Source organism: Gymnogyps californianus, chromosome 2, assembly GCF_018139145.2.
Source record: "Gymnogyps californianus isolate 813 chromosome 2, ASM1813914v2, whole genome shotgun sequence".
In the NCBI taxonomy this organism is placed as follows: Eukaryota; Metazoa; Chordata; class Aves; order Accipitriformes; family Cathartidae; genus Gymnogyps; species Gymnogyps californianus.
The window spans coordinates 129,042,991-129,063,521 of NC_059472.1; the positions used below are offsets into that span (position 1 = coordinate 129,042,991).

General features: G+C 43.1%; 1 protein-coding gene across 1 annotated transcript in view; it reads left to right on the forward strand.

The window, feature by feature from the left end:
* Positions 1 to 211: 211 nt before the first annotated feature.
* Positions 212 to 20,531, forward strand: part of COLQ (collagen like tail subunit of asymmetric acetylcholinesterase) — a 41,988-nt gene continuing 21,668 nt past the window's right edge. The window contains exons 1-5 of the mRNA XM_050892222.1: positions 212 to 317; positions 13,693 to 13,805; positions 15,628 to 15,732; positions 19,014 to 19,058; positions 19,771 to 19,797. Of these exons, the coding sequence (XP_050748179.1) occupies positions 212 to 317; positions 13,693 to 13,805; positions 15,628 to 15,732; positions 19,014 to 19,058; positions 19,771 to 19,797 (396 nt within the window). The remainder of the gene's footprint in view (positions 318 to 13,692; positions 13,806 to 15,627; positions 15,733 to 19,013; positions 19,059 to 19,770; positions 19,798 to 20,531) is intronic.

Here is a 20,531-nt window from a genome sequence, read left to right on the forward strand (position 1 = left end):
AATGGGAAATGGTTGGCATTCTTTCTTCCTAAGCACGGGGCGGGAGGGGGGGGGGGGGAGACGTACACACACAGACACACACACGCATCCCACAGCAAGGGAAGAGGCAGAGAGCAGGCAAAGCAGAGAGGGAGCGAGGGGAGAGAGAGAGAGAGAGATCCCCAAAGCAGCCCTGCGCCTCTGAGCTGGAGTCTGCCAGGGCGCAGCCAGCATGTTGGTCCTCAGCCTGCTTGTCTGGGGATCTTACCTGCAGCTTTTCTTCTGCTTTGCTTTATCTCAGACTGCGTACGTTGACAATGTCTTCTCAGTTTCAGCAGGTAAATTGCTTTAAGTCTTGTTACTTTTCCTTGCTTGGAGCTCTCTGTACTCTGATTCTTGCACTCTCCGGTGATTGGGAACACAGGAGAAAAAAATAAATACTTCAAATTGCAGATCTCGGTGGAGGGATTTTGCATTGCAGACCTGTTCTGCCACATGCCGGGACATTTTGTTGCTTGGTTGTTTTTGCTTTTTGTTTTATAATTTCTGGTTTTAAACCCCTCCCTTCCCTTCCCCCTGAGAAATAATAGACAAGATCCTCAGCTGCTCTAAAATGTTTTTTTTCCATTGGCTTCTGTGGTGCTGTGCTAATTCATGGATCTGGCCCAATTAGTATATTACTTGCATGTCTGCATGTTTCTTTCTATTTTGGATGAGCTTAGGTAGATTACAGCAAGGGAAAGAAAATGAATCTCAATGTATATCTGCTTCTATAAATAAAGCCCTGACCTCAATGAGCGCTGCCGGAGTCTGACTGGGTGTTAGCAGAATAAACATCATCTGGCTCTGGCTATGACACTAACAAATACTCGGATGACTTACATAGCAAACAAGGGTCTACTGCATGGAAAATCCCTGCTAGGCAAAGGCAAAACAAAATAGTTGTCAGCTGAGCCAGGGCACTGGAAATCCCACTTAATAGATTTTACAGTTTCATCAGCAAGACTTTCCTTTAGCCACGTTCTGTGCAAAGGAAGGGGAAAGTTGGCAAGAGCTCTGATTCCATCTCTCCTTTGAGAAACTTTCACCAACTTATGGCAAATTGCTATCTCCCACTTTCTGTCTGTTATTCTGTATCTGTCAATAGAGATGCTTCTAACTAACATCCTGGATTCCTTCAGTGTCAAATTTGAGATGGTTCAACTGAGATTTGTAGGTCAAGGTCAGCTGTACCTACAGATTCTCCCCGTGTCTTTCAGACGAAGACAGTGACCAAAAGGGTGCACATTTTAAGACTGTACATAAAATCAACCTTAGACATGAATGTAAAGACACATGGCCTTTCTCTCTCTCTCTAATGTGTCTGGTGTGACCACAGAGCCAGATGGTTTACATTCAAGGCATTTAAGAGAGAAGGGTGATCAGGAGGGTAGCTTGGATGAGACGATAGATTTCTGCACTAAATAACAATAACAGTATGCATGATTTCTTCTACGGGTTTTTTAAAAAATCTTTTAAAATGTGCAGAGCTAGTACACTGTATTTCACTCCCAACGGTTTGAACAGTCCACTCATTTAAAGATATTCAAATAATAAGATGCTGAGGGCCACAAGAGTAATGCAGATATCCTTTGGGGAAAAGCCCTATAGCATTTAATAACGCAGCCGTTATAGTTCTGTAGTCATTTCAGATAGATAGCTTTTATGATAACATCTAGAGAAGCCTAATGTTCGAAGAAGTACATCCTTTGAAAAACGATTTAATCCATTCTTTCGAACCTTTAGGAGCTAATAATTTTTTCTACTAAGCTCTGTAGGGTGCTAAAAAGCATTTACATTTGTTATCATTTCTGTTCAATTGGGTATGCTTTTTCCATTATGTTGAGATTAGTTAACGCTGAGGTACAGGAATCATCAAGATTTATTTTCTCTGATACATTCCAAATTGCTTTGCAATAACACGTAATTATTAGACCTCAAAAATTGTTTTGAAGAGCTTTACATTTATTTGACACTTGTAGATGCCACCCAGACAAGAATTTCATGTTTCCATCACCTGTATGGCCTGGCCTTTCTCCTATGGCACACACTTATGTGTCTAGAGAAGCCATTTAAACTGTCCTCTTGAAAAATAACAGTTCAACAAATAACTTTCCCCTTAGAAGAGGAAAGACTTATCATCTCTGCTGAAAATGTGGTAGAAGAGGCAAATATGAAGGAAAATGCCAGACTCTGCTCTTCGCAGTAGAATATTTTCCATAGCGCAGCCCCAGAGACTTGCCTGCAGGAGACCCCGGGGCAGCTCCCGGGCAGAGACTGCAGCTGGCCACGGCCCCTTCCTCCTCCATTCCCACAGGCCAACAGCTTCTGGTTTCAGGCTCGGAGAAGGTGTGAACCCGATCGGGAAATCTGGTTCCCAGTGCGGCACTCTGGGCAAATCGCCACCCCATGCACCGCTCCGCGGGGAAGCCCCGCGCTGTGCTCTTCTGGCCAAGCCGCTGAAAATCACCTCTATACCCAGCAAGCTCTTAGCAAGGTTTCTGTCACAAATGTATTGTGAATGTTTACTTGATAATATGTGGAAAAAATAACGTCTGGCAGATGATTCAGTCATAATCCCACAACCGCAGGGCTGGATTAAGAGCCATACTTTGGGGAGCTGTTACATACCTGTGCGCCATTATTACTTGCTAATTGGGGCTATATGGTATGAATAATGACATAATAAAAACTTCCTTTGGTGCTTTGATTGCATCTGCGTCTTGAGAAACATCTCGTAAGAAAAAAGCAAAAAGTTCTCTATTTTCTGGTAGAAATCTCACAGTGGATACAGAAGGTGAATTAATTCCATTTAAATTCTCAGTTATTTTAATTGTTTCTCAAATGTTCTGTGACTCTCAGCTGAGTCAATTACTTGTATCTGGCACCAGGATGTAATTTCAAGTTTAAAGAATGGATTTCAGCACCGTACTTGGAAATTCTAGAACTAATCACATTTAACAGTGAGGATGTTCTTAAGCGACAACTTGTCTTTCCTATAATTGGGAAAAAGCATTTGGGTATTTTCCAGGTATGTCTGAAAACTTTTGGGCTAAATGTACTTTTATTTCTGTCCTCACACATCTTTGCATAGCAACAGGTCACAAATAAAAAGGTTTACAGGTCACAAAGCAGTAACTGGAAAGCGGAGATAAACAACCAGTAGGGGGGAAAAGTGTAGAATAATTGGGGAAAGAAGAATAATCTGGATCTTTGTCTGTTTTGCTGCCAACTCCACCTTATAGTCCCATCAGCCTCAAACAAGAGTGCATCCTTGTTTCTGGAAGTATTTTGAATGTCATGTCAGCTCCAAAGTGTTGAGTCTCCTGGTGCTGAAGCATCGTTTCTGGAGGAAATGCTTCAGGGAATAATATTAGATACGACACGCTCAAGCATGTGGCTGTGGTTCCACGTGGCAGTAAAGACCCCAAGGGGTGGGTAGCTCAACCCTCCTGGAGACAACAGGTTTCTTTTCAGGGTAACCTGTCGCATCCCACCCTTACGCCACTGTGTTTATGGTGTCCTTTATAACCATTTTTCAGAGCTCTGTTCTACTGAGGTTCCTGCACAGTGCACTTGAGGAGGTTGCACTCACGTGATGAAAACTAGGCGTGAATTTCATACTCATTTTTGGTAGGGTTACGTGAACCGGTCTGCACCTTGTAAGAACGAGCCTGAAGGAAGCCACCTTCCAAATTCAGGTAGTAGAAAGGCTCTCTTCCTCTCCCCCTCATTCCTTCTCCTCCTCTATTCTAGTCATCGAGGCTGAAGGTTTTTTTCCTGAGGTTTTGCATAAAGATGGGAAAGTATTTAAATTACCAGCAACAGCTGGAGAAGAAAAACAGTATCTCAATGCTGCTTCTGACCCAAACTGCCTTTTACACATGCCACAAATATATCCCCTGATTGAATTTTCTCCTACAATCAATATTGATACACAGCCCTATAAAAAGAATATGGTTGATTAATTTAAAGGAACGAAATGGGATGGTAACATCTGAGCACTACTGGCAGTGTTCCTCACGCTTTCTTTGCCTTTTTCCCATTGTTTTCCCAAAGAAAAGGAACACCACATCTCACTGGGCGGGTGGCACCCCCTCTTTGAATCAGGAAGGTGGAATATTAACCTGCAACCAGACCTCATGTGGGATAGCTGCAGAAAACAGTTCAGCTTTCTTGTGGACCGACACTGTTGGAGCAGTAAGAGCCGCGGTGATGGGCAAGTCGAGTTGGGAACAGGAGCTGTGCAGGGCGGCAGCCTTGGCTGGGCAGCGCAGGGAGGGGACCTTGGTACCCCCTGAGTTGCTGCTCTGGGGCGGGAGGGCGTTGTGCATTTGTGAGAGAAACAGTGGGAGAGAGAAAACGCGAAAACAAATGGTGATTCCTGACATTGAGGGAGTTGGGATCCTGGCTGCCTTTCTGTAAAAGGAATACCTGACCCCATCATGGGGTTTTTTTTTTTCCTCTAATGAAACAACCTGCAGGAACCCTAAATATTGTCAAAACAGACAGCAGAGATGTCAGGTGGATGGTTTTTGTTTCTAAGGAGAGTAATCATAAATATTTATTTATGTAAAATCACAAGGAAAGAAATTATCAGAGTGCTTGCAGGAGTAAGAAAGATGCAGAAGGAATTTAAAGTAAGACCAACAGTAAAAGCCGGAAGACTCTCAAAGGCAGCAGCCAGAGCCTACTGGGAAAACAGCCCAGAGGGTGACTAGCAAGCAGAGGTGAATCTTTGAGGGGCAAAAATATCAATCCAGGGAAGGAAGCCTGGCTCTGCTCTGGAAACTTGGCTCTGCTCTGGAAAGTCAGCATGGACCCAGGAGCTGCCCAGCATCTTGACGCCGTTGGTCAAGGGGTTTCTCATGGAACACACATGAGCAGGAAAGCTTTGGTTAGATTAAAATTCCTGATGGAAATGAGCCACTGGGAAAGGCTACAGCTTCATTAGGAGAAGGAAAACAAAGTATCATTGGCCATAACAGAAGGCAGTCGCCTGGCTGTGGATCTAGCTGGGCAAAGGTCTTGGGGCTGGACTTGGCTGGGCATTTAAAAGCTTTCTGTCTTGTTTGTGACTCACAGAAGCCTGAAAGGGAGGCAACAGATTCTTTCAATAGAATATTGCTTCGTCTTGAGAGAAAAAAATAACCTTGGGATTGGCCATTTGCACTTGAGAGCCCAAATAAGCGGCTAGAAAGATAAGCCAAAAGAAGGGTTGTGTAGTGGTTACCCTTCTAAGCTGATAAAGAAGGAAGTTCCTGAACAGCCTCTGGGGAAAGGCTTGGACTGGTAGCAAAATAACAGTCTAGTATCGTGTGGTTACTGTTGCTTTAAGTAAATGGGTCTTTAAAATAAACACAGTTAGATTAAAGAAGCACCTGATTTGACTTTATGTGTAGTTTCTCCCCTGGTAGATACAACCCGTGAGAATCCCAAATGGGGTTTCCTGCTTGTGGATAATACTCAGGGATGAAATTACCTTAGGATTCATAGACCCTTCTCTGGTGGCATATGGTGCAACGCTTGTGCTGAGTCAGGTGAGAGCAGAGCAGCCACACTGGTGCACAGCCTGTCCACGACTTCGTGCCTGCACCCAGCTTCGTGTCGGGAAGGGCAAGGGGAAGACCAATGCAAGCCGCAATAGCAAAGGACCCCCAGGAGGTCCTGTGAAATTAGCAGTAGACAAATGAGTAGAAGCCCACTTGATCCTGTGGGTGAGGGACAAGGAAAGGACATCAGAGGCAGTTCAGGAGGTTGTGGCATTTGCCTTGCAGCAGTAAATAAAAATCAGGAGAGGACACAGCCACTAGTGAGGAAGCTGGAAGATGGTTGCGACAAGGCTCCTTAAGTACAGCTCTGGGTCTTGCATGCAGGAGGGGAAGGAGGCTTCTGACCTGCTTGTGGCATTACTGGATGACAAGGCACTCGGCTTGACAAAAAAGGTTCAGTGACTATAGTGCAAATGAAGGGAAAGGGTTCAGTTAAATGCTGCTTAAGGTGAGTATCATGAACATTCATTCGCTCAAGAAAATTCATGTCAAAGGACCACGTGGTCCCCCCTGTGTTCCCCTCTTCCCCCTGGTTTAATATAAAGGTCAACTCATTTGGCTTCATGTGGTGAGCTGATGGGGGCAGAGGCATCCTGAAATACAGAAGCCGGGTTTGATACCTGGGCTCCTGAAGTGCAGGAAGCTGGGACTACACCTGTGGCCAGTTCACATGTTTTTTCTGGGGCAACATTTGTGTTAGAAATAAGGCAGGTGTCCAACTTTGGGCTGTGGAAGCTCCTCTGGAGATGCAACCCAAGCAAAGCCAGTATTTTTCAGGTAGTCATTTTGTGGTGAACAAGTGCTCCTGCCGCCAGGGACAGAGCTGAGGCAGCGCTTGCTTGGCTTTCTAGCGAAGGAAGCAGTAACCAAGCTGAAGGTTTTTCTATAACCTGTGAATGTTTCTGACAGGCAGCAACCAGTCCAAAAGGGAACGTCAGCTAAAAGCAATGATGCAGCTGGCATGGAGATCCCAACTGGTTTGAGCAAGCTTGTCCATGCTGTATGATTGCTGTGACTGAGCATAACACTATCTGTAGTCCATAGGTATTGGACATGCTGGTGAATACTAGGTTTTTATTGTGACCAGACTGGGTGGTGGAGGCTTAAATTCCAGCACACCAATGCAAGCTGCCTAAAAATCAGGTGTTTCCAGTGAAAGTATGGGAACTCCACCGACAAGTAATCCAAAGTGCTGTAGAATCAGCTTCTTCCCTATGTACTAGTAGACAGACAGTGCTTGTAGGCCTCTGCTCCTATTACAGACAGTTTATTTGTGTGTTTGTCAATATTATCAAACCCCTGCACAGGGAGGAAACAACCTGTGACTTTGCATTTTAGCCTGCTTGGTTTTTAAAGCCTGTTCATCTGGAACACAGAGGCTTCCCATGGATGAGCTGTATTGGCACAGGAGCACCAGCAGCATGATTGCAGCAAGAGAAACTGCTAGTCCTGGTTAAAACTACAGAAAAATATCATTTGTGTTTATATAGAGGGAAGTTTTTTGTCGGGATAGGCCGTGCATCCCTGCAGTCTTTAACTCTTGGTGCTAGGATACCGTGTGATTGCAAAATCAGGGGGCACATTCAGCTGTAATGCAACACAAGACTCACCCAGGACACGTCCAGGAGACCTATTTCCTATTGCAGCTTAATAGGTAGAAGATAACTGGGAAAGCCCATCAGTTGTAGGGGGAAATAGGAGAGAGAGAAAAAAACCCACAGGAATTAACAGACCCCAACCTAGATGTTCTGTTTCTTCCTTTCTCCTCTCCAAGGGATCACCACTTTAATGAAAAGGAGATTGGAGGGATGCTTTCGGTAATCACAGGACTGTAACAGTAAAAGGGCCTTTGGGATAAGAAGATGGATATAGGAAGAATGCAGAAGAGGGCTGAGACAGTGGGTGAAAGAGAAAAGAAGCTGTTAACCGTTTCTCCCAGGAACAGGCAAGAGTGTATGCATAAATGCATGCGCCTGGGGAATGCACACAAGTAAAGGGAGATGCTTTGTCTAAAAAAGGCAGTGCTACAATTTCAGTTTTCTTCTACCCAGGGAAAAGTGTTGATGGATTTTTTTTTAGCTTCTTGAAACTACAAAGGTAACGGCTTTTTACAGTACCAAGTCAATACAGAGTTATTTTTTGTGAAAGGCAGGAGAATAAAGTCAGCTGGGCTGTGAATCTGTTGCAGCGAGGGAGTCACGAGGAATTAATTTAGTCCATGGTAGCAAAGTTTCGAACAGGAATTTGAAGGCGTTTCTCTGAAGTCTTTCTGAGCGTACGGCAACACCCACAGTCTCGTAGGGCTTGTCTGGCACTGTCTGAGCATACGGTGGAGCAGCATCAAAGTCAAGTACGCTTTTGATCCATGCCAGCACTGACAGATTATGATCTTGCAGTTGTGGAAGGACAGCACTCGTGTCTCTCTGCTTTGTTGCTACTGATCTCACAGACAAAGTGGGAGAGGATTGTGTGGCAGTGAATGATACGCAGAAGTCTTTCGGGGCTGACGCAGCAGTCATCTTGCATTAATCTTCAGGGTTTCAGGCTCTTCTATGGGTTGTAGTAGGTTCTTAGGCTTTAATACTCAGAGTATTTCTAATATTGTTCTGGTGTGACAAGCAGTTGAGTTTTATAATCCTGTTCATAAAATGACTGAGATGAAATACTGTGATTTACCAGACTGGAACTCTGTTTCTGGTATTGTAATTGAGTCATCCATGGCTTTGGGGGACTTGCTTAACTTCTCTGTGCCTCAGTTTCTCATGCACTGAAGGGGGGCACATAGATCTGTCAACATGATTTAGCAGTGTCTAGAGCTCTGGACCTCTGCAAATAGAAGGCAATAGAAGGAGAATCGCACAAAATAGCCGTGTTGTGGTTATTGGGATTTATAAGCCATGGGTTTATTTTATAAACCCATATTATAACCCACTGAAGTGTTCCACCCTTCAGATTTTATTGGGATTTTCATGTTCTTGTGAAACTGGAGCGCAGAGCCAACGCAAGCAAATGCTCCTCTCTCTGTACTGATCTCAGAATTTTCCTTCTGCAATCCATCTGAAAGAAAAGTATATGATCTTTTGGCATATGCCTTGCCCTCATACATGCACATACGCACAGATTAAATGTCTGAAGTATTTGCTTATAGGGAGCAAAAGGCCCTTCCCTCGCTTAAAGATCTCACATGCCCCTTTGGTTTCCTGCATCTTGCCATTTCTGCAGTGTTTTCTAAGGCTGACCTGCAAAGACGCAGCCACCTACCGCTCGCCAGCCGGGCTGCGAAGGGCTTACCTGGGGCCTCGCTGCCTGTGAGCATGCAGGAGGTACCAGGAGGTGCTGGGGGACGCGGGCTGAATATTAGGTGGGGACAGAGGACAGAAAGTCCTTGCCTCTCCGGCCGGGTGAATACCGAGATCCGCCATCCAGGCAGCGTGCCAGGGTTCGTGCTATTGTCAAGCTTTTTGAATGTCAACTGGTTTTAAATACTTTTATTTATTTATTTATTTATTTATTATGACAGCTTCTGAGCGTGCGCCAGCTGGTAAAGTACACATTAGTGCTGCCACAGCCCGTAACCACTCTGGGGATTGAAAACAGAGTATTTCCAAATTTTTATGAGTTTTTCTTGGCTGAAAAGAAACTTGCAAGGTTTCAGCTGGATTTTTTCATTTTCTGTCAGAAGGATGGGGAATTCATTTCTGATCAGCTTTTCTCTGTCCCTTAAAGACTCTGAAGCCCCATTTCAAGCAAGAGGAAACTAGAAGTGGGGGAGACCTGCAGCCCCACGTCTCATTCTGTAACTCCCACAGGAGCTTCATGGGTCACTGCCTTCTCCACACAGACACCATTACCTAAGCTGTAGGGCTTGCTATATTTCTTTGGCATATTTATATTAGCTGGTTTATAGGAAAAGATATATTTAGGCCATCAACTATAAGGTCTAAGTTCAAAAGAGTACTGAGAGATGCAGACCATTCACCAACCTGACTGTCCGACCCGGCTCCAGACAAAAGCTGTATTCCCAGCTCGTCTTGTATGTCCATAAGGCACATTTTGGGTCACAAAGCCTTGTAAAACACATTTTAAAGAAGTATGTATTGTTAACGCTGACGCATGTCTTTGGGGTTTTAAAGGAGAGCTTAATACCTGCATCTGCTCTGTAAATAAAGGATTTTGACCTGTATGGCTCTCAAAAGGCACCTTTGACAAGCTCTTAAACTTTCCTAACTTAAAAGTGCCTTAGTCACCTTGCAATAGATGTACAGAATGGTACCGGCTGGCTGCGGCCCGTGGCGCGCTGCCCTCCTTGCAAGGACAGTAAAGAGGAGCCTGAATGAACGACAACAAAGCAGATGAAAGTCTCAGTTTCAACTGGACAAGCCCACATTCATTAACTGACTAGTCTGCCCAGCTCGTTTATTATTAATTCTGAGCGCCATCCAAGTGGGAGAAGCACCTGTGATGGGGCGTCAGCCATCAGAGGTCTCCGTCTAGCAGAGTCCTGCCCGTCACAAGCTGGGCAGGCCACCAGCGCTGCTGTCGGGGTGACAAGCCTTTGGATAGCAGCTCGGCTTCCTGTCAGGGCTTGCTGGATGACTGTGGTCACAAATAGGAAGGGAAACACATGTTAAGTATCTTCTTCCTTGTCCTTTCCTCCCGATAGCTGGCCTACAGCTTTGTGATTTTAGGATAAAAGTCACTTTCATGGTTTACTTACGAGTTTTTTCAGTGAAATCCTGTAAGTCTAACTTGAGCCCAGGACAGCACTTCTCTGGTACCTCCGTTGCAGCTGTGGGGGTTCGTAGGGTTGAAGGTCAGCTCTAGGATCAGCTCTACGAGGGCTCAGAGACCTCATATGAGCCCCGCTCCAGGGGACTCAGCCTGGGTGAAGGCCTTTCTCTGGCTCTGCGTTGGACCATCTCGGATAAGAGTTCCCAAATTCCAGCTATGGTCAGAAGCAAGCAGTCTGCAGGAGCAAAATGAAACGTTGCAACAGCTTATCTAAAATATGTTATTTTCTGAAGCAACCATTGCCAGTATACCCATAGATTTATATAGTCACTTTCTTGAACTAGATTAACATATAGTCCGGACCACAAAAATAATTTGAGTTTGAAAATGGTAAAGACTTTCTATTTTAAAGCTGACTGTTATAAGTTTTATGTTCTCTGAAAACAACTGCCACTTAGACAAGTCCTAGAAGGAGTTTTTCATTTTGTCTTCCTTCTCTTATTGAATACGTTCTTTGATATTGAAGCTGTTGAAAGAGCAGTTTCCATATGAGGTATGTAAATGCACGCTCTGTGTAGGCAGGGTCTTCATATTTCACAGAAATCTATGACAGTCCTATTCTTGGGCTGAGATTTTTTCCACTGATGGGGACTGGAGTATTCTGAAGCTGTGTTTAGCCAACAAAGCTAACCTGGAGCCTAAAAATATACATTGCATTTGCAGAGAGCCTGTAAGCCTGTCAAGGTAACCCTTTTGTGATATAAAACAAGCCAATACTGTAATGGCTGTACATCTTGGACCTATCACAGTTACAAAATCCATACCAATGAAATGCAGTGCTTATTGGAAGATCAAATTATAGCAGTCATACCTGTAGCTGCTCTGTGACTCACTCATTTTTTTGCTCCCTCTGCTGTTGTATCACCTGCCATACCTGAGTGTGGGAGGTCCTGGGGTCCAGGACCAGCCTTTTCTTAAATATTTGCTTTACAAATACACCTTCCAGAACATAGACATGGTTAATGATGGAGCCCCTGAAATATTAACTACCTGCATCATTATATAATTGGTATCTATCCTATATAATAGTAATAGTAATTAGATACATTTTTTCTTGTTTCCGCATTGAGATCAGTACATGCTATTACCATTTATACCAGCAAACCTAAATTGGGTTTCAACCTAACTTGTGGTACAGTAGTATTAGAATAAGAATATAAAGACTGAAATCAGTGGCTATTTTGCTACCAACTTGGTTAGCTATGGTTTTTTTCACAATAAAACCTGTTCCACAGAATTTCAGACTTTGCTGCTAAAAAGGAAAATCCCAATATTTTATAACCCAGGACTAGACTTTACTCATGAGGACATGCTAAGCATCCTATTAAAGCTATAGATGTGCATCTATATTTAATCTTATCTTTGCAAAATATTTAAAGAACAACACTTTAATCTTCTCACTGTTTTGGTTTTTTTTTTTTTTTTTAAAGTAGCAGTATAACTGCAGTAATGCAAACCTTTTTCTACAGTGCCTGGTAGTGATCTCTTAGCAACTAAGCCACATCAGGCCAGCTTTGACATTCTTATTCTTGTTGAATGATAATAATCCTATTGAAATGTAGCTAGATCATGGAATAAGGTAATACTAAGAGAAAGTGATGATGTTGGAATGTGGCCTAAAATAAAATAATAATCACATTTTATACCCTGTTAAATTATAAGCTGTCCATTGATTTAATAATATGCAATTTAGTCCCAATGCAATATGTTCAAATACAATCCTGAAATTAAGACAATCACAGAAGTATGTGTGGTTGGTAAAAATTGAAGACTTTAATTACACCTGCATAAGAGTGGCTGAATTCAGGATAAGCCAATACAGAACTTAACTCTACATATCTTTGTATTGTATTGCTTGTGAGAACTGGAGACAGGTGAACTCAAACCTTTGCTACTTTTTAAAGGGCGTTGGCATTTTTAGTATGTATTTAAATCTTTAAATGAAACACTATATCTCTATTTTTTATTATAAATCTGCTGCCTTTCTCTTAAATTGAAGTTTTTCGTTGAGCTTCAAGCTTGTCAGGAAAAGTTGAGAAAGAGTCTTCATTATGGACCCTTTCAGACTTTCATTGCATCCTTTCTCAAAGGTATCATCGCAAATAGTGTTTTGATAGAGAAAAAAATCTGGATAACATAAACTACTCCTGAATGCTGCTGAATTACACTCCTTTGGGCAGCTCTTTTCTGTGCATCAGGACTGAGAAAATGCTGTCCCATTAATGTAGGATGGTGGAACAGGTATAATACATTTTCTGAGACATTTAAAAAACTAGAAGTATCTCTGTCCCTTAGAAAATTTGCCTTACTTTGAGATGTGACTAATATCCAGCCTGCGATTGATTTGCACACAAATCTAGCAATTTTGTTGGGTTTGTCCTCCTAGAAACTTAATTTAGAGATTTGCTATTAATACCAGATACTTCACCATAGGCTTTTCTTCCTACTGTATTTGGCTCCCTGCCACCCTTCAGTTCACAGACACCCATTCCATCTGCCACTAGCCAGAGGAAGAAACCAACAGACATAAATAAATATTTGCTGTCCTTGGCAAAACCTTTGCAGAAGGCCCCCACCCTGATTAGAGATGTGTTTCCCAAGGAGTAAATAGATTCAGAAAAAAACCCACAGTATAAATGCATCGTCTTCACATCCTTTCTCTGTGAATCTTTGGTCACAGCTTCTTGTATTGTTGATGGAAGATTACTTTTTAGAAAAGGTTAAATACATTGCCAAGCACAACGGAGATCCTGCCTTACCAGTCAGTCTGTGACAAAGCTATCAGCTAAATCTGGGTTGCAGAGTATTTATTCTTAGGGATGATGCACGAATCAGAAATAAGGCAACTTGGTTTCAGTCCCAGGGGAAATATAAGCAAATGTGCTGTGGAAGAGCTTCCCACTCTGTTATCACAGAAGTGCCTGAAGCAATTCGGTCCACAGGGAAGGTTGGTGGGCAACAGCACGGAGTGCTTCCTGGTGGCACACGGGCTGTAACGGGAACCAGAAGATGCTATTTCTAATAACTTTTGGAACAGAGGGGAGAGAAAGCGAGAAATGTTTCAGTCTATTTTCTAATGTTGCCTGTCTGAAATTTTCCAAAATCAGCCTGTGTCACAGCCACATTAAGAGCTTGAAACTATGCATAGCCAGTACAAGAAGGAACTTACAGACTTAAGGGACCACCTGGTTTCTTCAATGTCTGCTTGGATTACAGTGTTACAATCAATGCACACAGGATGTAGGAAAATCCTGGAGAATGGAAACTCCTTTTATTCTGTAAGAAATGTTTGTGGTGTTCAAGACAACAGATGAGTGTTTGTATTGAACAGATCTCCCTTGTTTGGAACAGAAGAAACAGCTCAACCCCAGAGCGTGCTGCCTCCTCGGCCCTCCTCCACCGCCCCTGTTTCCGCCACCGTACTTCAGGCATGGCTGGAGCACTGTAAGTGTGGCCCGGGACCTTTTCTTTTCTTTTTACATGACTTTTTATGTATGACAAAGACTGAAGCATCCTCTCAAGCACTGCTTCATGGCGTCGCTCAGCAAACCCGTCTGGCTGTGTTGATATGGCTCTGTTAGGACAGTCATTCAACATCCCAGACTGGGGCTTGAAGTAAATTTCAAATAGATCAAGGAATGAAACGAGACTGGGTTTGTTCAGGCAGTTAATTCAATTAACTTAAAATATTCTCCTTACTCTGTTTTAGGAACTTTCTTAGAGTAAGGCAATCCTGAACTAAAGGAAATGGCAATGCAATAAACCAAGTAAGGACAGAAAGGCAATTTTCCGCTCTGCACAATGATTTCAGAGTGTACATTATGTATGTGTCCTGTTTTGCATCACATTTGCCTTACCCAGTAGGTGAAATGAAGGTCCCGAAATACTCATATGGAATCTATTCCCACCATTTCATTTTGCAGAAAGACAGACGTGTTTGAGTTGCTGGTATGGAGTTTTCACTCACCCACCTATGCACGTACCTGCTCTATGTGATATGTATCCATACACTTATGTTAACATATGCAACATACAGGATACAATGGGTATATGATATAGCAGTTCGCCCAATTACTCTTATTGCCAGGGTCTGGTAACTCCAATATATTTTCCATCCCAACGTTAAGAACATTTCTACCTACTCAGTAATTCCTATTTCTTAATTCTACTATTAATTTACCATATACAAATACTGCAATTATTGCTAGTGTTATGTAAATAATGATTAGTAAGATGTCTGACAAGAACTAACCTAAGAAAAAATACAGTATAAAATCCTCCATTGTCTTCAAAAAGATCAGGATTGAGCTCAGGGTGCTATTCCCCCAAACCAAAATCTAGCTGCCTCCCTCTTCCTCATCCCCTCCCCTCCCTGTGCCTTGATTTCCACAGAAAGGAGACCCAGAGACAAGATCTCTTTAGGAATGTGGTGTACTCCTTCAGTGAGGATGAGGTTGGGACCAAGGTCCCTGAGATTCCCCCAAGCAGCCTAGAGAGTAATCTGAGCATAAAATCACCCTGCACACCATCTCCCCCATAAAAACCCGAAATAAAACTAAGTAGTTACTAGGAGGGTGGGAGCCACGTGAATTCATTACAAGCAGTTTGTGCTTTGGAGTCTCTAGTTGGAACTTTTCTGGAAAATGGCTTTTCACTTGAAGATCAGTTGTGTTAACCCAGTGTTTCTGGCTCAGTGTTCACCTGCATTTCCAGGGGAGGTTGCTTTTGTCACAGGACATAAATAAGCCAGTTTGCTCATGCAAGCCTAATTTTGAAGTCAAAAGATTAGACATTCATTGATCATTAAAGGCATCAGCTCTGGTCTGCAGTGAATGAATGCCTACAGGTTAGTATCTTGTGGAGCGAAGTTCACGCTGCCTATATCCTCGCTGAGCGTAGTCACTATTATTAGAGCAAAGACACTATTTTTGGAGAGGAGCTGCTACTTGTAAAGTGGGACGGAGAGAGCAGGATCAGGTCTAAGAATAGGCCAGGGTCCCACGCTGGCTCCGAGGGGCGTGCGGCAGCCCAGCTGCGATGTGCCTCTGGGAGAGGAGGAGGAGGAGGAAGTGTGGGGCAGGACGCTATGCTGAAGTGCTAATGTTCAAGCGTCCGTGAAGATAACCTTGTGACAAACACTAGGTTTCTCCCTAAGGGAGGGAATAAACTCTCCGGAGGCTGTAGAGTTTGGTGGCTGGTTTTTTATGCATTTCTCTGGCAGGCTACGTATGGCTGCATGTTCACTCATATGTTTTATGTTACGTAGAAGCTGCTTGCCCTGGATATGAAAGAGTTGTGTCAGGAGCTCCAGATAATACAGGCTTCCTCTCTGCCCGAATTGCATTGCCCTGCAGGGCCTCCTGGCCCCCAGGTGAGTGATGCATTTGTGATTAAACCACATCGTTCTCTCACTTGCTCCAAGGTCCTTACAAAGCTGTAAAACATCTGCAAATGCTTTTTACCACTTAATAAGCATACCAAGCTCTGGCTTAATTTCATTTTGATATGACTATGCATAAATCATGCGGGCTTTTTACCCTATGTTCTCATCCCTGCCTTGCATACTCCAGTCGGTTTCAAGTTCACCCTTCATTTTTGTGGAGTTTTACAGTAGATAGCACCCATCAAAAATCCCAGAGGTGCCATCACTTCCTTCAGAGGCTCTTTGTTAGTTTTTTCTTTGCTTTAGACTCTGTTATCCTTTACGTGAGGGAAAGAGCCTGTGAAGTGGATGCACAAGAGGTGCAATAAACTTGAATGTTAGTGGAGTACATCCCTGAGAAGGCAAACACCTACAGTAAACATCGGAGACAAGGAGGGGCTTCAGGTGGGCAGTGGGATGGGATTCAGGAGATGTGGGATCTCCTAGCTTGACTTGCAACATCTCTGCCTCTGACTTGCTGGGTAGCCTTGGGCCAGGCTTTTTGACCTCCCATTTCATTTTCTACAATTTGTACATTCAGAAATCTTCTGAGGAAATTGTTCACCTCTAGCAGGAAGGTTTTTGTGAACATCTCTGTAGTGTGGAGAAGATCACCCATCTGCCTTTCCACTTCAGTTCATTCCTTCCAAAGAAAAATGAAACTTTTCATGGAGAGGTACTTCCAGTTTCTCCTGGGGCCCAGGTGACCCCAATCTATGTGCTGTGCCTGGTGCTTTGGGACAATGATCTTCCTCGAGGCCCCTGGGTGCCGGTTTTATTACAATACAGCTAATAGCAGACATGGCATGGGAGCTTTGCTGCAGCAAAGCTGCGACTGAGGCTTTGGCAGCCTGAGAAGTTAACAAGCCCGAACACTATTTAAAAAGTATGGACAGTACATCACAGTCAAGGTTCAGTTATGTGGCGAAAAGCTTAGCTTTAATTATTTAGAAGTCAATACTTCAGAAGGTATTTGTAAATAGTCTAGAAGTTGCAATGTAAAAGCCACGAAGTCTTGTTTTATGAACCTTGGCTTTATTGTTCTGCCATTTTGTCTTTGCTGAGACGGATGAGGTAGATTCATTTAGCCTGTGAATGATGAGGTGTGGAGAGAGGCGATGGGAAGCATTTGTCCTGTCCTGTATTGAGAAGTCTTCTCTGCATTATGAAACAGCCCTGCAGTGTGGTTGGCCACGATCCAGAGTTGCAGTACATGTGAAAGAAGCAGTTGTTATTTCGTCCTTCGCTAGACTGTCTTTTTTTAAAAAAATCTTCTTAATACTCTCTCTGACTTAAATTGGAAGAACAGTAATATTAATTCTATTGTTCTACAAGGTCCATTGCTATAAATAATATTAATCTTGCAACCAAATGGTCTACAATCCCTCCAAGAACATTTTTAAATAGAGTAGGCTGGCAGATTGTCATGGTTTAACCCCAGCGAGCAGCTAAGTACCACGCAGCCGCTCCCTCACTCCCCACCCCACTCCCAGTGGGATGGGGAGGAGAATCGGGAAAGAAGGTAAAACTCGTAGGTTGAGATAAGAACGGTTTAATAGCTAAAGTAAAATATAATACTAACAATAACAATAATGAAATATTATAATAATAGTAATGAAAAGGAATATAACAAAAAAAGGAGGGGGGGGGAGAAAAAAACCCCAGTGATGCACAATGCAATTGCTCACCACCCACTGACCAATGCCCGAGCAGCGATCCGCGCCTCCCAGCCAACTCCCCCCAGTTTATATGGTGAGCATGACGTTCTACGGTATGGAATATCCCTTTGGCTATTTCGGGTCAGCCGTCCTGGCTCTGCTCCCTCCCAGCTTCTTGCACACCTGCTTGCTAGCAGAGCATGGAAAACTGCAAAATCCTTGGCTTAAGATAAGCGCTAGTTAGCAACAACTAAAACATCAGTGTGTTATCAACATTATTCTCACACTAAATCCAAAACACAGCACTGTACCAGCTACTAAGAAGAAAATTAACTCTATCCCAGCCGAAACCAGGACACAGATTTTATCACAATGACAGACAGTAGGGTGGGTATAACATGATTTCAGAATTTTTAATTATAAATTATGGGACTGTGTCTTGTAACGGGACAATGTTAGAGCCAGCAGTCCTCTGGGCAATACTTTATGACAATGGTCACCTGAAAAGAAATGCTACTGTTACAAAAAAATAGCTAAGAAGTACTTCTGAATTCTTTTCTGCTGTAGCTTGCATGGCTTTCAAAGGAGTTGTAAAAACTCATACTGTTGACTTACTCAGAGCTGAATTTTAACACTTTTTCATAAGAAGGAGAATTAGATTTGTAATGATATAACTCAGAGCATAATTCCTCCCATGTGTAACCTAAGGTAAAATGAAAGAAATAAGATAAAGTTTGGCTCTGACTCTAATAGGGTGCATTCTGATTTACACTATTGAAAACCTAAAATAACTCTGCTGATGAAAATAGTTGGAGTAATCTGCATTTGAGGGTATACTTTGCTCCTATTCATGTACAATTTGCATCATGTTTTGGACAGTATAAGACAGCCAGGATCCAAACCTGGAGTGAATTATTTGTATGGTGAATCTAATGCTGCTCTGATGCAGGCTCATGGTATTTTTTTCCTTAGTCATTAAAAAATAAAAGGTGGTCTGTGAACTGAAGCATTCTAGAAACAAAACTGTTTTTCTGATTTTTTTTCTGAGATGGGGTTCAAGGTTTCCCTAGATTAAGAAGTCTCCTGAAAGGAGAATCAACCTCATTTGAGAGAGAGAAATATCTTCAGGATTCAGAAGCGGTGGCAATCCTCCATGTCCATACCACACTGCAGAGCCCATCCCACATGTTTTATGGCACTTCCCTTACCACCCCTTTGGCTGACCTCCTTTGCCAGCTGACACGGTGTCTCCCTGTCCTCGTTGTTGCTAATTCTTCAGGACTCCAATAACTTCTCGTCTTTCCTTTGCCCCAGGCCTTTTTTCTTGCTGGGTTTCTTCATCAAGAAGATACCTCTGCACTTCTCATGTCAGTCCAACTCTCCCGCCTGCCATTCAGCAGTGGCACAGACCTGGCATTTAGAGGCCACGTTCAAACACCACATCCAACACCCCAACCTTGTGGGTTCACACTGTTTCCAGGAGACACCTACAGGGTCAAGGGTTGAGGGAAGACAACCACCAGTGCCCCCTTACTAATGCAGTTTAATAATTGCATTCACTTTTCTCCCTAGGGTCCACAAGGAATTCCTGGTATAATGGGACCAAAAGGGGAGAAAGTAAGTGTCTGTCATTATGGAGTTTGGTATGTCTTTGAGGGGCCAAGAAAGGAGGGGGAGGTGTTCACTTTTTTCCTTGTCTGTTTAGTGAATGGTGGGCCTTATGGATGTGGGGATTTGCTTTAGTTTGAATGTAAAGCTGTGAATTGGTTTGAAGCTATAATTTAAAGCTTCGTCTTTCAGTGTTCATTTTCAGTCTTGAAATATTTTTTATGGCTTCTCATGATAGCTACCTCTGTCTAGAGTATGCGTTAAGAAAGCAGCTCAGGTGCACAAGTCAGCGATCTTGCTGATCCAAAAGCCTTTGAACGCCCTGTGCCTCTGGGAGGACTTGAGAAGCAGAGCTCTCCCATGCAGTGTTAATTGTATGGGTCAGCTCAGATATTAAAACTGGCCTATATGTTAAGTTATGGCTTCAGATCTGCAAAGCATTTGCTCCATGATGATGCTTAAAGAGCCTTATACCTGAAGCTGGGCATGTCATTACGTGCTTTGTTATACAAGGAGATGACTGTAGATTTAGGGCTGAGAACACAGGAAAGACCAAGGAGCTCTGTTAAAATAATTCTTCTCATTTTACCTCTGGAAGCAAAGTCTTGAACACAAAGATATTCCCAATATTTATTTATTTTTTTAACATAAATGCAATGACTAATGAGCCACTGTGCTTCGTGTGGTGCCTGTGAGACTAACATATTCCTTTCTCTGGCAGGGGGAGATTGGCAGGCCAGGAAGAAAGGTATGAACAGAGGTGCTGTTTCAGAAACCCATCTAATACTTGACACATAGCAGCTGTCAGAGAGGGGTGCAGACAATAGCTAAATAAAAATTAGCAAATGTTGAAGTTGTTTAACTTGTTTGTGCTGCTTCCCCTGGTACCCAGGGTGGGTGGTAGGGAGCTCTGGGTGCAGGACTGGAGAGCTGGGCCCTCTGGCTTGGAGAGCTGTCCCAGCTGGTTTGAATTCGACAAATTCCCTCAGTAAAAAGCATGCAGCTCTGGCCAGACAATTAAAACAGAGTGGGAAATTACCTGAACTATGTCTCTGTGGACAGGGGAAGCAGAGTATGGGAGCTATCATAAAAGGTGTATTAAAAAAAGCCCAAAGCAAAATCAAACTTTTTACTCCTCCAAAGTCTAAACGAGGCTCGGCCAAATACCCCCGAAGGAGGAATAACCATTAATGATTACACTTACAGAGTTTTGGCACCAATGCAATATGCTGACTACAATCCTATGCTTGGTGACATACGAGCCATGATACATTGTCAAAAATATGTGCCCCTACATGTGATGAAACAGAATACGTTATCTCAGTTGCTAAGTAAGTACCTCCATTTAATGTAATTAACTTTAAAAGAAGACAGAAATGCAGGATGAAATCAGAGATATGCAGAGGGTAATCACTAACCAGGAAAAGAAGTACCCTTCTAATAATATACCAAGGATTTTAACACCCTTCTAATAATATGCAA